This window comes from Dasypus novemcinctus, chromosome 3, assembly GCF_030445035.2.
Source record: "Dasypus novemcinctus isolate mDasNov1 chromosome 3, mDasNov1.1.hap2, whole genome shotgun sequence".
Taxonomy (NCBI): domain Eukaryota; kingdom Metazoa; phylum Chordata; class Mammalia; order Cingulata; family Dasypodidae; genus Dasypus; species Dasypus novemcinctus.
Window position 1 is genome coordinate 120,464,093 of NC_080675.1, and position 13,993 is coordinate 120,478,085.

At 37.2% G+C, this 13,993-nt stretch overlaps 1 protein-coding gene across 1 annotated transcript in view; it reads right to left on the reverse strand.

Annotated features, from left to right (window-relative positions):
• FBN1 (fibrillin 1) overlaps positions 1–13,993 on the reverse strand; it is a 254,403-nt gene that overhangs the window by 128,330 nt on the left and 112,080 nt on the right. Inside the window, exons 7-8 of the mRNA XM_004448075.5 lie at positions 7,415–7,612; positions 3,887–4,012 (exon numbers count right to left, since the gene is read on the reverse strand). Coding sequence (XP_004448132.2) covers positions 3,887–4,012; positions 7,415–7,612 — 324 coding nt within the window. The remainder of the gene's footprint in view (positions 1–3,886; positions 4,013–7,414; positions 7,613–13,993) is intronic.

Sequence of the window (13,993 nt, forward strand, 5' to 3'; positions counted from 1 at the left end):
TTACCTGATACTGACTGTCGAGATTACAAACAAAGTGAGAAAAAAATAAACTAAAAATTGTGGCAGCTGCTAAAAGTAACATGTGACACTAATGACTACAAATGCCATTAAGTCTGGAAGATTAACTTTGCTTTACTATAAACACTAAACTAAGTATAAAATGTTTACTAAAAAGAGAACAGACTGATGCTTCAAATCATGTACCCAAAAAATCAGCCATGGATGCCAGTTTCCATGGCTTCTGGTTCACAGAGAATAAGCTGTCTAATCACAATCTGAAAATAATTAGAAATGAAAAGATGGAGAATAGGTTGCAGAACAGGAAAGACCCCAAGATATCATCTTGTTCAACCTCCTCACTTGACAGATGAAATAACTCAGAGGTAGGAACTGACATGTCCAGTATCATAGAGTAGGGACATTACCAGTCAAGCGTTCTTCTGTCTACCCTGCATTGTTTTGTTCAACTGAACCTACAGAGAACTGGTTAGCTCAAACTGTGTTGGTTGAGGGCTTGCAAACAGTTGCAGAGGATGGAGGCCCATTTCTGGCAATGGGATAATTAGCCCAGGCATTCTCCTTGGTGCCCAAGAGGCATTCTCCTAGGTACCCCTGATAGCAAGTGGTTATCAGATAAATACGCCATTATTTTGGAAAGAGGAAGTTCTGAAGTTTTGGCTCACATATTAGGGACTTCATGAACTTAAGAGATCTATTTTTTTTAAAAAACATCATTTGCATCCTGTAGTGCTATTATAGTTGCTAATGGCTGAGCTGGTGATCATCTAAATCCCGAAATATAAATGGTTAATTAAGAATCCAAGAATTTCTTCTAGAAATAAAATGTAATCCCTTAATTACACTTTTATTTCTTAACTTCCTCCCACAATAACCTATGCATATATGGGCTTGGTTTTCAAGAGGAAAAGGATATGGTGTGCTTGCCATGTGCATACTCTACAGACATCAGAAAAATCAGCAATGGAGGTGGGCATGAACTCTGTGTCCATTTGTTTCAAATCACAGCTATACATCTAAATGTTTTACTTCTGAAATTTGTGGAAATTTAGTAACTGTCATTTAGAGACCTTTAGCTTGTTGACTTGCACCTCAAATCCACCTAATTTATATGTATTTATTTATGACTTGGCACATGACTTTTTCTTAAAGTTTGGGGAAAAGAAGGGCTATTTTAGAAAGGAAGGGAGAACTCTGAAAAAGAGAACCACGAAAAGCAATTTGAATAAAGCCATTCTTGCATTTGAGGGAGTCATGGTTAGCATCTTTTAAGTTTGCTGGCACCAATTGACAGCATTTTTTTTAAGTACTGTGATGTTCTAGGTACCCACTTTATTCCTCTCCGAGTCACTAGAGAGATGCATTTTAAAAGTCATTCAAAGTAATGGCAAAGGTTCCAGCACAATTTTCACAAGGGCACCGAGCCCCACTGCCTTCTGGCCATCTTCCTTGGGAAGATACACCTTGATCCTTTCACTCCCTCTATTGATCATCGGAAGACCATCCTTTCCTCAGAGTTCTGCCATTGCCACAGTGAGGCACTGGAACTAGAGAAGAGCAAGGGAGTTGAAGGAGGCGACCCAGCGCACTCAGACCTCTCAGAGGATTTTCTGATTCCTTTCCTATTGGAGAAAGATCAACAATGCTCAAACCAGCCTCCAGGCCAGAGTACATGTAGTTCTAACAGAACATTCTCTTCCAATATCAATTTTGCATAGAAAAATAAAAAGGAAGGGGGGAAAAAAACACCATCTAATCTTAATGTAACATTAGATGGCAAAAGGGGAGGGGGAGGTCTAGCCATAAGTATTGTTTTTATCTTGCTACAGGATTCGGTATGTCGCCGAGAAAAAAAAATTATAGAAAAGAAATAGGTAACTGTAGTCCAGACTGAATTTTCAGTCCATTGGGTATTCCACTACAATAGGTTTCTTAGCATTAAGAAAAGGATTTGAACCTTTTTCTTTCATTCTGAGCACTGAATCTGTGTTTTCTGTCTAGTCTGTGGCAAGGTGACCATTTCTGACAATGTTAACTGACTGGTCTGAGTGAAAAGCAAGATCAAATCTAGTCCAAGATTAAAGCTAGCATAATTCCAGAAAATGAAACAAAGACCAGACAAATCATACTGACCATATTACCCTAAATCTTGAAACTGACTGTATCTTTTGAAGCTGAGCCTACTAACTGAGGAAACCTAAAAAACTTAAGACACAGCCCATAGTTGATGCGGATTTCACACACAATAAACCTTAACAACTTAAGAAACTAATGTCATAAAAATGCATGATAATACCCTAAAACCTACATTGTAATATTTAAAATATTACAAAACTATTACTAAAATACTACTAGTTGTTAACAAAGTAGAAGCAATGGCTTACATCTAGGAAAGAAGATGTTGTAATATAGGACAAAGAGCACTAGGATGTGACTTAAAAGGGGTAAATTTTTATCATTCTCTGAATGACCTCAGACAGAGCACTTAATATACCCAAGCACTTAGTTTTCCTTAATTTTCAATGTGAAAAGGTGAAACTAGGTGAGTTATTTTCCCCTTTCCGTATTAACCTCTGCTTCAAACTTAGAGCTATAATAAAACTTCTAAATACATTGGACTATAGAGTCTACTTTCCTGTTCTTTGAAACTTATGTTCTTAAGCTCTACTTTTTAAAAACAACTAAATTATTTATCACAGCTACCTCAAATAACTGTTTATAATATGTTCAAGAACACAATTTCAAAGATAAATTCTGTAATGATTAATAACCTAAAAACAATTCCAACCCACAAAGGTAATTCTATCAGTGTTAAAGTCTTCAGTTTCAGGGCAAGCAGATATTATACTTTTTAATACATAATTTATTAATTGCACTTCAAATCTAAAGCAGTCTTTCATCTGCCTGATACACTATGGTGATCGATAAGGAAAGATGAGGGATTCAAGCCTAGGCAAATAATTTAGAACAAATGATATTTCATTACTACAGTCTTGAAATATAAATCCAGCAGTAACTGGATTCAACAAAAATGCATTTGCCTGAATGAAACCTCAGAATACACCAGGCAAGAAAAGTGCGTCGGAAGGAGAACTCTGAGAAGTACTTACATTATTGTCAGACATTACCACATACAAGGTATACACTCTCAACAAACAAAGGAGAGCTCAATGCCATCTATTTATTTTCTGAATGCTTCACTCTCACGAACAAATTATGGTACTTGGAAGTTAGGCCATTTTTTGGTAAACAGCAGTAGTAATCAATATAAACACATCCTCTGTACACACATTTTTAAATGCTCAATTTACAAACTAATCTCAAATAGAAAAACTTACCTCAAATTATTTTTCTATTTGATTAACATTAAAAGGTTTCCATCTGATAAGCATATATCATCCTCCAGAAAAGAAAATCTGAAACCTTGTACTAGAAGCATAAATATGAGATAATTCCTACCTCCAAACAAAAATCAAATATATATTTTAACAAGAAAAATTATTGAAAGATATATCATTTTGAATGATATCTAATGATCAAATTTAAATTCATGTCTCTAAAACTATGCAAAAACATGAGTCTTGAGCATTTTAAACCAAATATTGGTTCAAAATATTTCATGTTTTAGTATTTAATTTGATTCAGATGTACCTCTTATTTTGGGTTTATGAAAGTGGAAAAAGCTCCAGGGTTTTTCTGGTTCAATAGCACAAAGGCATATTATTCCTGGTAAGAATATTACATTTAAACATTCACAGAAGTAACAAAGATAGAAGGATTAAAGAACAATTGCAAACAAGCTTGTACTACTGATAATGAGTTTTGCCTACTCCTGCCCCACTTAGCTGCAAAGCATAAGATTTCTTACCTTCACATTTTTGTGACACTTCATTAAATTTGTGTCCAGCAGGGCATTTGCATTCAAAAGACCCAACAGTATTAATGCAATTTCCTCCTTGACAGAGTCCAGGGATCGCCTGGCATTCATCCACATCTGTCAGATTTTAGAAGAGGAAGAGAGATTCATATAAAATTCATTGCAGAAGAATATGTGAGTTTGTCCAAAATTATATTAACATAGTCATGTCAATTATTATTGTCCATCATGTAAAGCAAACTATTTGATTAACACAGTTTGGTCAATAATTTTCGATTAGAAGTTCCAAGCTCCCTTTATTTTCCCAGCTTGAAAGGGAGACCTTTCCCCATGTAAAGGGGAATATTTTTAGTAACTTTTGTGGTTTTATTATGTATGTTACACAGTACGAGGATACACTGACAAAAGGATCATTCTCTACTACCTCGTTTTTATCTCTAGGTTGACAATAACAACGAAATAAGAGTTATTCAAGCCATCCTGAAAATCAAAATGCAACATATTTCTACAATAAAACTGTTTTTAAAAAAGTTGTATTGGATGATTTAATTAAAATAGAATTTACCTAAGATAACTTAGACTATACAAGAACACTAATGTTTTTATACAAATGAAAAGGAAAATGTTCATCTTATGTTTTGGAGAATTGTCTTTCAGAGAAAAAATTAAGCAGTCCAGAAAATCAGGCCAAGTGACTGTTATCTTCAGACTAATGAGCAATCTCAGCAGCAGACTTACCTTGAAGGCAGAGAAGTTGCCAGAGGGAATGTTTTTAAAAGTAAGGCAGATCATACCCCTCCACAGCTCAAAACTCAAGTCCATGCTAAGTCCTGGAAAGTTCCACATGATCCCTCTACTCTCTGATCTGGTCTCCTAACCTCCTCCCTCTCTTACTCCTCTCCACACTGGCTTCCAGCTATTCCTGAAATAGGCCAAGCTTGTGCCTTTGCTGTAGTGGCTCCTCTGCTTGGGATATTCTTCTCCCATATAGCTGTGTGGTTCAGTCTGTCCTGTCCTTCAGGTCTCTATTTCAATGGCACTTTTGCAGTAGGTCCTGCCCTAACGAGTCTAATATAACAACACCCAAGCCCCTGACACTCACCACCTTTCTTATCCTGCTTATTTTTAAACCATAAAACTAATCTCCAACTGATCTACTATATATTCACTTTATTTTATTTTATTTTTTTAAAAAATACTGACTGTCTTATATGGGTTTCCATTCAGCAGGGACTTTGTCCATTTTGTTTAATACTGTATCCTTAGGACCTAATGACTAAGTATCCTGTATAGTAACCCTTCAGGAACAAAATTAGATTATTACAGACTCATTACACTGAGTTAGAAATATTGTAAAAATACATGTCTATTCACTTTATCTTGCCACTCAAAACACACATATGTCTGGTGGTCTAATTTAAAAGAACCCCCCGAAGACAGACTAACTCTCCTTCCTCTACCTCAGGTATATTTATTTTTTTAGAAATCTAGAAGCCTAATGTACTATTTGCTTTTACTCTCTATCCTGTGAAGCAGAAAAGTGAGTGTCATTTGTAAGATCTCTAATAATCTGAGTTCTTAAGAAATGTCAGCATGCAGGAAAATGGATACTAAAGGGAGCAGCAATTAATTTTCGGTATGAAGTGTCACTTAATGTTTTAAATGGAATGTCCTGACCCACAAATGAATGACTGCATGTGAAATATAATTAGATTATGTTCTACAGCTGATTTCAATTTTGTCTTAGACCAGAATTTTCCATTCTCTTGATATGTTGGATATATTTATTAAAATGTTCTTTGAAATCAGGATTTTATTTTACTGCTAACTGGTCATTAACATATAAACAAAACTACAGAGTCTTGTTGATCATAATTTTTGGTCAATAGAGGCATCTATGAGGGCAATTCTCTGCTGACCACATATTCTAGGACTGGAAGACAGAATAAGCTCCTTTCTGAGCCCATCTGCCTATAACCCTTCACATTAGGCCCAAGGACCAGCAAGGAGAGGAAGCCCCACACTGATAGCAGAATCTATCTGGGCCAAACAAAAAAACAGAACAACAAAAATATGACGAATTTTCATTTTCAAAGGAGCAGTATAACTGCCATTTTGATTCCTTGGGCTTTTAAAAAGTACCTCAGAAAAAACTCCTTTTTTTGGGATGTTGAATAGTAGAGATAGGAAAGGTCATGAAGCAAATGCTGGAAGAATCCAGATCATATGAAAGGAATAGCAAAGTTAAAGAGAAGCAGCTCTTCCCTCCCCATTCATTCTCTTTTCTCTCAATTCTGTTAACCTTAACCTCTGACAATTACTTAAGGACAGGCAGCTGTGCAACTCAAACTCTGGCTTTTTGGCCACTGTTAGTGAGTTCATGGACATTAGCTAATTTCAGAACACCAAAACCAAGAAATTCCTGAAAAACTCACAGTGATTTTTTAAGAATGAGAAAAATTTTAAAAGGCACCAAAGAAAAGGTGAACTAAACTTACTTTTAATTTTTAAAAGTTCTAAAATCCATCCCTTCATAATTCTAGGATTTCAAAATAACTTCTTACTACTCTTGACATTCCAAAGAATACATGTAAGGGCACACAAAGAGGTGTATATGGTACAGGATCAACAGTTTTTTCAAAGTGAAATTTATTGAAGTGTAATGGAGACGCACAGAACTGCGGGATTAAGCTCAAGTTCTGATTTATTATATCTTATCCCTAGAATTACCATATAGAACAAAACCAAACTATTATCTATTTGCCTCATGAAAGCATAGCTTGAATTTCCGAAAATATTGCAACTCGCTAAATATGCACTGAAAATGTCTAAAGGAAACAGGCACAGCCTGGGAGTTTTCAACCCCATCAGTTTAGCGTGGAGCTGCCTCTATTCACTTCCTCCTGTTTCCTGCCAGACGTCCAGACAATGAAAGAATTTGTACAGCTGGAAGAACAGGAGTCAAAGCCAAAAACAGAGTAAGGGCTTTGAAGGGACGCAGGAGAAGCAGCAAGCAGGCAACATCTGGGGATATTTAAAACTGTGAAACAAATCCTAATTTATTTCTAACTTGTAAAAAATATGCATAATGTAGCATGCAAAATGGAACAATTTTCTTCAGGTCAACTAAGTACAACCCATTTGAGGCAACTCCAACAGTTTCAACTGAAGAAAGAAAATTATGAAAAATAAACCACCTTGTTCCCAAATCATGCTGTGTGTTTATACTCAGGCTTGCTGTAATACACAGCATGGCTGTAAACAGAATCACACTATACCTGAAGTTAGAGGTCGAAAACAGCATCCCTGAGCTGCTGGCAAGGAAAAATCCAGTTAAGGCTTTGGCGGCTCCTGTGTGAGCCAGGTTCCTAATTGTCTTAGTTGGATATCGTGCAGTCAGCGAAATCGGCAAGTTATGTCTCTGACACTGCTTTTCCATTCTCTTCAACCTCATTGGAGAATGGCTCTCCAGAGCAAACAAGATTAATACATTAGTAATTCCATGAGTTCAGGGTTTACCTTGACAAGCTCCTGTGCGGATATTGGGAATGAAGCCACGGCGGCAGGGGTGAGGCTGGGCAGGGCACATCTCACAGGGGTGACCCCAGGCTCGACCGACAGTGGCACAGCAGAGAGTTTTTGTGCACACAATCCCACTGAGCTGTCCTTGGCACATCTGGTTGCTGACCACAGTAAAACATGGGCCTGTTCTGTAATCTGGAAATAAAGAACAAGAATTCCATGAAAGTCCAGAAAAGAAAGAGCCATCACACAAAGGAACAGCAGTGCTACATCTCGCCTGACACCAAGCTGAGAAATGGACTTCAGGTATAAAATCACTCGTTAACTTACTCGGTGTGAAGTCTTGGGCAGACCATTCTATGTCTGAACCCCGTTTTCCTCAACTACAAAATGGGAATAGAAACACAGGTTCCGATCTACTATTATGACATTGTTTGTAAAGATTAGGTAAGTTCATAGAAAATTCTTTACAACTGCAAAGTGCTAAACCAATATAGCATAGCATTCATTCATTCATTCCTTTATTATTCCATATTCATAGAGTATTAATTATTCATTGATTCACTCAAGAAAATGTATTAGGTGCCCCTATATCTGATGTAGATGCTTCAGTGACTAAAACAGACCAAATCCATGCCCTCATGAAGCTTACAATCTATTATTATTTAGGTTGGAGAAAGCAAAGAATACCAAAATTTGTAATGAGGTAAGTCATGGCTCTTACTCCTGGGAGTTCCTAACAAAAGAAACCGTTACCTGTTTCTTTTGAATTGGGTCCATTCATATTTCAAATAAAACAAAAACCAAAAAGCATTGCAAAGTGAACAGTGATAAAGTAAGGCTACAGGAGAACTTCCAAGCAGTCCAACAGGATGAAAGATATGCCTGTTTCGGTTTATTTTTCCTAGAGAGAAAGTCAGAAAGTCAATCTGAATGCAGCAGCCAACAAAGAAAGGTTCAAGATGTAGTGAGTTCATAGAGAACCAAACAGACTGTACTCTCAGTGTCCCTGTGTGGATAACCGGGGCCCCAGTACCATTCCTGGTCATGACGGGTAAGGAGGCTGGACCGTGGCTACTATTCACTATTCAATATTTGCACACTTCCTTACATCGTTTTCAGAAGTGGACTTTACATAACAGAGACAGAGTGTTTCCTGTGTATGGCGATGGATTAAATGACAATGGGAAGTTCCTCTCACCACTGACTTAAGCGGTTTTATGAAAATCGCTGATTGTTCTATTGAAACTACTGGACCACCGGGCCATGTTTTCATTTTTATTTTCTTCTTTCCTTAGGTAGTCCATGTGACATAGACACACAATTTACTAAGGACGACTCTTCATTATAATACCAGCAAGAGTGAAAAGGCTGGACTGTGACAACATTTGGCAATAGTTGACTCCTCCTGGCATCCTTCTGTTCTATATATTCTCTTCTGTCATCTCTCTGTTGCATCCCTGTTCTGACCCTATCCCTGCAACCATGGCCCCACCTACTCTCTACACTTCTGCTCCCCATCACTGAATGCTCTCCCTCACTCTCCCTTGCTATCTGGCTAGAATGAGCCACCTTTGGCCAATGGCACTGAAGAAATGTCCACACTGCCCTAATGCCCATGATGGAAAATTATCCTTCTAAGGAACTCCAAAAGCAAAACTCCACCCCATTCAAGTACATCAACAGGACCATGATTCAAACCATGGAGCACTTGAGAGACAAAGGATGCCAACACGCCAGTTTCCCATCTCTACATCTCCCTTCCTTCATGCCAGTGCTGAACAAAGGATGGTAAGCATATTACTGACAGGATGCAAGATCATTTTACATTTTCTTATTTTAATAGTTATTTCTTGGATGTTTTTACTATGATGAGGCTGAATTAAAAAATTAATTCAATTTAAAGAAAAATATCGAGTAAATGATAGTATAGGGGGTATGCAAACAGGCTAAGAATTACCACCAGAATTATCTTTCCAAAAGACTAACTTTATCCTTTCATTTCTCTCAAGTCTCTATATGATCTGGCCCCACCTACCTTTCCAACCCTCTATCTTAACACTTCCTCAGTTTACATTTTGAATTTGAGCATATTGTTATACAACTCCATGGACTGGCATCAGTTCCTCCACACAGGACCAACTTCCCCAACTCTGCTCAAACCTCACCTCTTCTACTCATCATCCTCTTTGGACCTCTCCATTCTACATTTTCCCATGAAGTCTTGAACATAAATCTATTAGACATTATTAGCTAGTTGTATTTTGTATCTTTTAAAAATATTTTATTTTTCAATAGACAATACATGTGCAAAATACAAAATTCAAAACACATAAAAGAGAGAATGGTGAAAAACTAGTCTCCTTTTTGCCCTTATTTCCAGCCTACCAGTCTCCCTCCTCAGAGGCAACTACCATTAGAAGTTTCTCTGTGGTTCTTCCAGTGATATTCTGTGTGAAAGAGGATATTAAAATGGAAATTTCTGCTAACTCATGGAGATAATAGGTATCACATTGCAAAGTAAAGCCTAAGTTCTTGGCACAAAATCTTCAAATGAAGATTAATAAAAACTGGTTAAGGACTCTACACCCCCTCCCCCCAATCTATATCTAGGGTATGAAAGAGTTGAGGTTAATGAGATGAGAAGTATTTTGGAGGAGAGTTGTAGGTAGGCTGGGATTCTCACCCACCCCTCAGTGGGGGAAGGTGGGAGTGAGGAGTTTCTACCCTAAACTTTAAGCCTAGAGAAAGGGCTGAACCCCTTAGAGAACTTAGGTGTGCTTGCTAAAGTTGGAGAGTTTCACTGCCCTAGTGTCTGACTCATGCCTGAGAAACAGAAAGAAATATACAGGGTGGATGATTAGTTGGCTAGCTGTTTTAATGGCACAACAAAGGAGATGTTATTGATGCTCTGCCAAAACATGTGTGATGATTTTCCATGAACTAGATGATGACCATGTATGAGATAGAGCCAGTATGTGGTTGTTTTAGGTGATGGAGGAGGCAGAAGAGTAAAAGTGTTCAGTGAGGAAAGCAGGAGGAACCCAGTATTCGTTATCCAAACTTCTGGTTTCCCATCTGTAGCAGGCTCAAGGTAGGGAGGAGAACAACATTTAACTTTAGAGTGTGACTGTGAAGTTTTTTGGTTTTTTTTAAAGATTATTTATTTCTCTCCCCTCCCCCTTCCCCCCACCCCAGTTGTCTGTTCTCTGTGTCTATTTGCTGTGTCTTCCTTTTGTTATCAGTGGCATGGAAATCTGTGTTTCTTTTTGTGAGAATATGTGTTTCTTTTTGTTGCGTCATCTTGTTGTGTCAGCTCTCCGTGTGGGCGGCACCATTCCTGGGCAGGCTGCACTTTCTTTCACACTGGGCGGCTCTCTTTACGGGGCGCACTCCTTGCGCATGGGGCTCCCCTATGCAGGGGACACCCCTGCGTGGCAGGGTACTCCTTGCGCGCATCAGCCCTGCGCATGGGCCAGCTCCACACGGGTCAAGGAGGTCCGGGGTTTGAACCGTGGACCTCCCATGTGGTAGACGGACACCCTAACCACTGGGCCAAGTCTGCCGCCCCTCTGACTGTGAAATTTTAATTAGTGTTTGGAGCTGTGCATTATTACTAAACAAGACTGGATCCTATGACTTAAACAACCTAGAGAATTGATTGTATTATCTAAGACTGATTAGAAAACTCACAGGGATGGCTTGAATTTTTATACACTGACAGCAGAAGAACTAGTCGTACAGAAGGGATTTGAAGGACCACTGGGAAACAGAAAAGAATATTTGTGAATATTTCATGGTAGCAATGCTTCTTCAATGTGAGGAAAATATCTGCATATATATGGTACATCCCTTGCGCACAAAGATGCAACTTGCTTTTTCTCACTAGATATAACCTCACACAGTTCCAAAGAAGACCCATGGAGCTACCGCATTCTCTTCAATGGCTACAGATATTTTATTATTTCATTAATTTATTTATCCAGTCTTCTATTGATGGATATTTAGGTTTACATTTTGAGGCAATACAATCAATGGGACAATAGATCCTTACATGTATATCATTTTTTCTTATGTGAAAGTGTACTATGTGATAAATTCCTAGAGGTGGATTTGCTGGATTAAAGTGCAAGTGAAATTTAATTTTGACATATATTGCTAAATTGCTCTCCACAGAGGATGCGCCAATATTCAAATCTCACCAGCAATTTATGAGAGTCCCAGTTTCCCCTACTCAATTGACAACAAAGTGAAATATATTTTTTAAATTTATGCTAATTTCAATAGGTAAAAACTAGTTTAACATTTTTAGCTTTTATTTGTGTATCTCATTATGAATGAAGTTGAACATCTTTTCAATCTTTTCATATAATTGGTATTTGCATTTTTCTTATACATGGATTTTTAATATTTTCCCTTTTAAAAGAGTTGTTGATATTCTGCTTATTGACTGTTGGAAGGATTTCTAAACAAAGAAAATTAGCTGGTTGTAAAATCAAATGCATTTTTTCAGTTTATTATTCAGCTTCTTACTTTGTTTATGCATTTTACCCTACTGAAATATTTTTACTTTCATACAGTCAAACTTGATATATATTTTAACTATTTCATAACATATCAGATTTATTCAAAATCTGTTCCCTTTTACAACAGATAATGAATCTAAATGAGAACACAAATATTAAATGCCGAAGTGGACTTGGCCCAGTGGTTAGGGAGACCGTCTACCCCATGGGAGGTCTGCGGTTCAAACCCTGGGCCTCCTTGACCCGTGTGGAGCTGGCCCATGCGCAGTACTGATGCACGGACAGAGTGCCGTGCCACGCAGGGGTGTCCCCCGCGTAGGGGAGCCCCACGCGCAAGGAGTGCACCCTGTAAGGAGAGCCGCCCAGAGTGAAAGAAAGAGCAGCCTGCCCAGGAATGGTGCTGCACACACGGAGAGCTGACACAACAAGATGACGCAACAAAAAGAAACACAGATTCCCGTGCCGCTGACAACAACAGAATCGGACAAAGAAGACGACGCAGCAAATAGACACAGAGAACAGACAACTGGGGCAGAGGGAGAGGGGGGAGAGAAATAAATAAATTTTTTTAAAAGATATTAAATGCTGAGCTGCTGAATGAAATCTCAGCACTCATTTTGTTCTGTCAATGAAGAAAAAGTCACTCAGCACCATGGCAGCTACTTACACAAAGTGGAATACTGAAGTCATTTTTATTTCTTTGCTCAATTCTTCCAAATAATACTTACAAGCATTTAATCAATATCTCTCTGATATATGGTTTTTCTTTTCTCTTATAATATTTTATCATGCATTTTTCTGATTCAAAAAGGAATAAATTATTTTAGGCAATTAGGAAAAGGCAGTAATAGATAAATTGGAAAATAAAAACCACATTTAATTGAATCTAAAGAAACCCCTGATAATACACTACTACATTATTTTACCTGTGTATATTGGGGTGTGTATATATGGTATATATATAGGTGTGTATATTTATTTATATCACAAAATTGAGATTATACTAAAGACCAATTTTTAATCCTGCTGTTTTTTCACTTATTGTCAAAAGCATTTTTCCATCTCATTAAATGCTATTCTAAAATATGATTTTAATTACTGCATAATTTCCCATTGTTATAATTTATTCAACTATTTTCACTGTGGGTCATTTGAATTGCCTCCAAATCTCCATTATTACATATAACCTTTAGTGACATTACCAATAATTCTTTTTAGGAAGAGAAATTTTTAATATCATGCAACAGTCACCAAGAATTCATGACTATACATATCTTATATATGAAACAAGAAAGATCACAGCAACATAATCTGTCATTTAAAAAAATAAATAAAACCTCCCATGTTAGGTAACAAAGAAGGGAATTTAGATTTTTTTCCCCACTCTTAATTTAGTGAGACAAGTGCAAATGCTTTAGTCAAACAAATTCATATGTGCCACTTTCAACTTTTTTTAAGAAAGCATAGTTGAACATGAAATTTAATTTATAATCTTGTCTTTGACACTGCTTTGTTTTCCTCCACATTTTTCTAAGATACCTTGTGGAATTATCTCTACATTTGAGAGTTGCAACGATTCAGAGTAGATGCAAATACAGTCTTTTTGGGAGTGACACTAAGAAAATCCAGGCACACTACAAAATACCAGGAAAAATCTGATTTAGTCTGGTCTAACACTGATTCATGACATTAGACATAAATTCCTCATTGGAAGGTCATCATAAAACTTAAACATAACCCTTAAGACTTTTCCAGGATAAACAAATTCTTGCCCTTATTTCGATATGAAATACATGGAATAGTCATGGCACTTGTTAATTCTGACATTATTCAATAGGCAGCTCTAGAGCCCACAGGGACCCATATTTATTAAATATATTGGCTATTTGACAAGTAGTTTGAGGATATAGAACAGATCTGTGGAGTTAATATTTCATCATTAGATACTTATCACTAAATAAACAAATTAGAACCAGCTCATTTCACAATGACGACTAGGAAGAGGACATAAATGTATCTTTCATATTTTCAGTAAAAATTGCTGACTGCA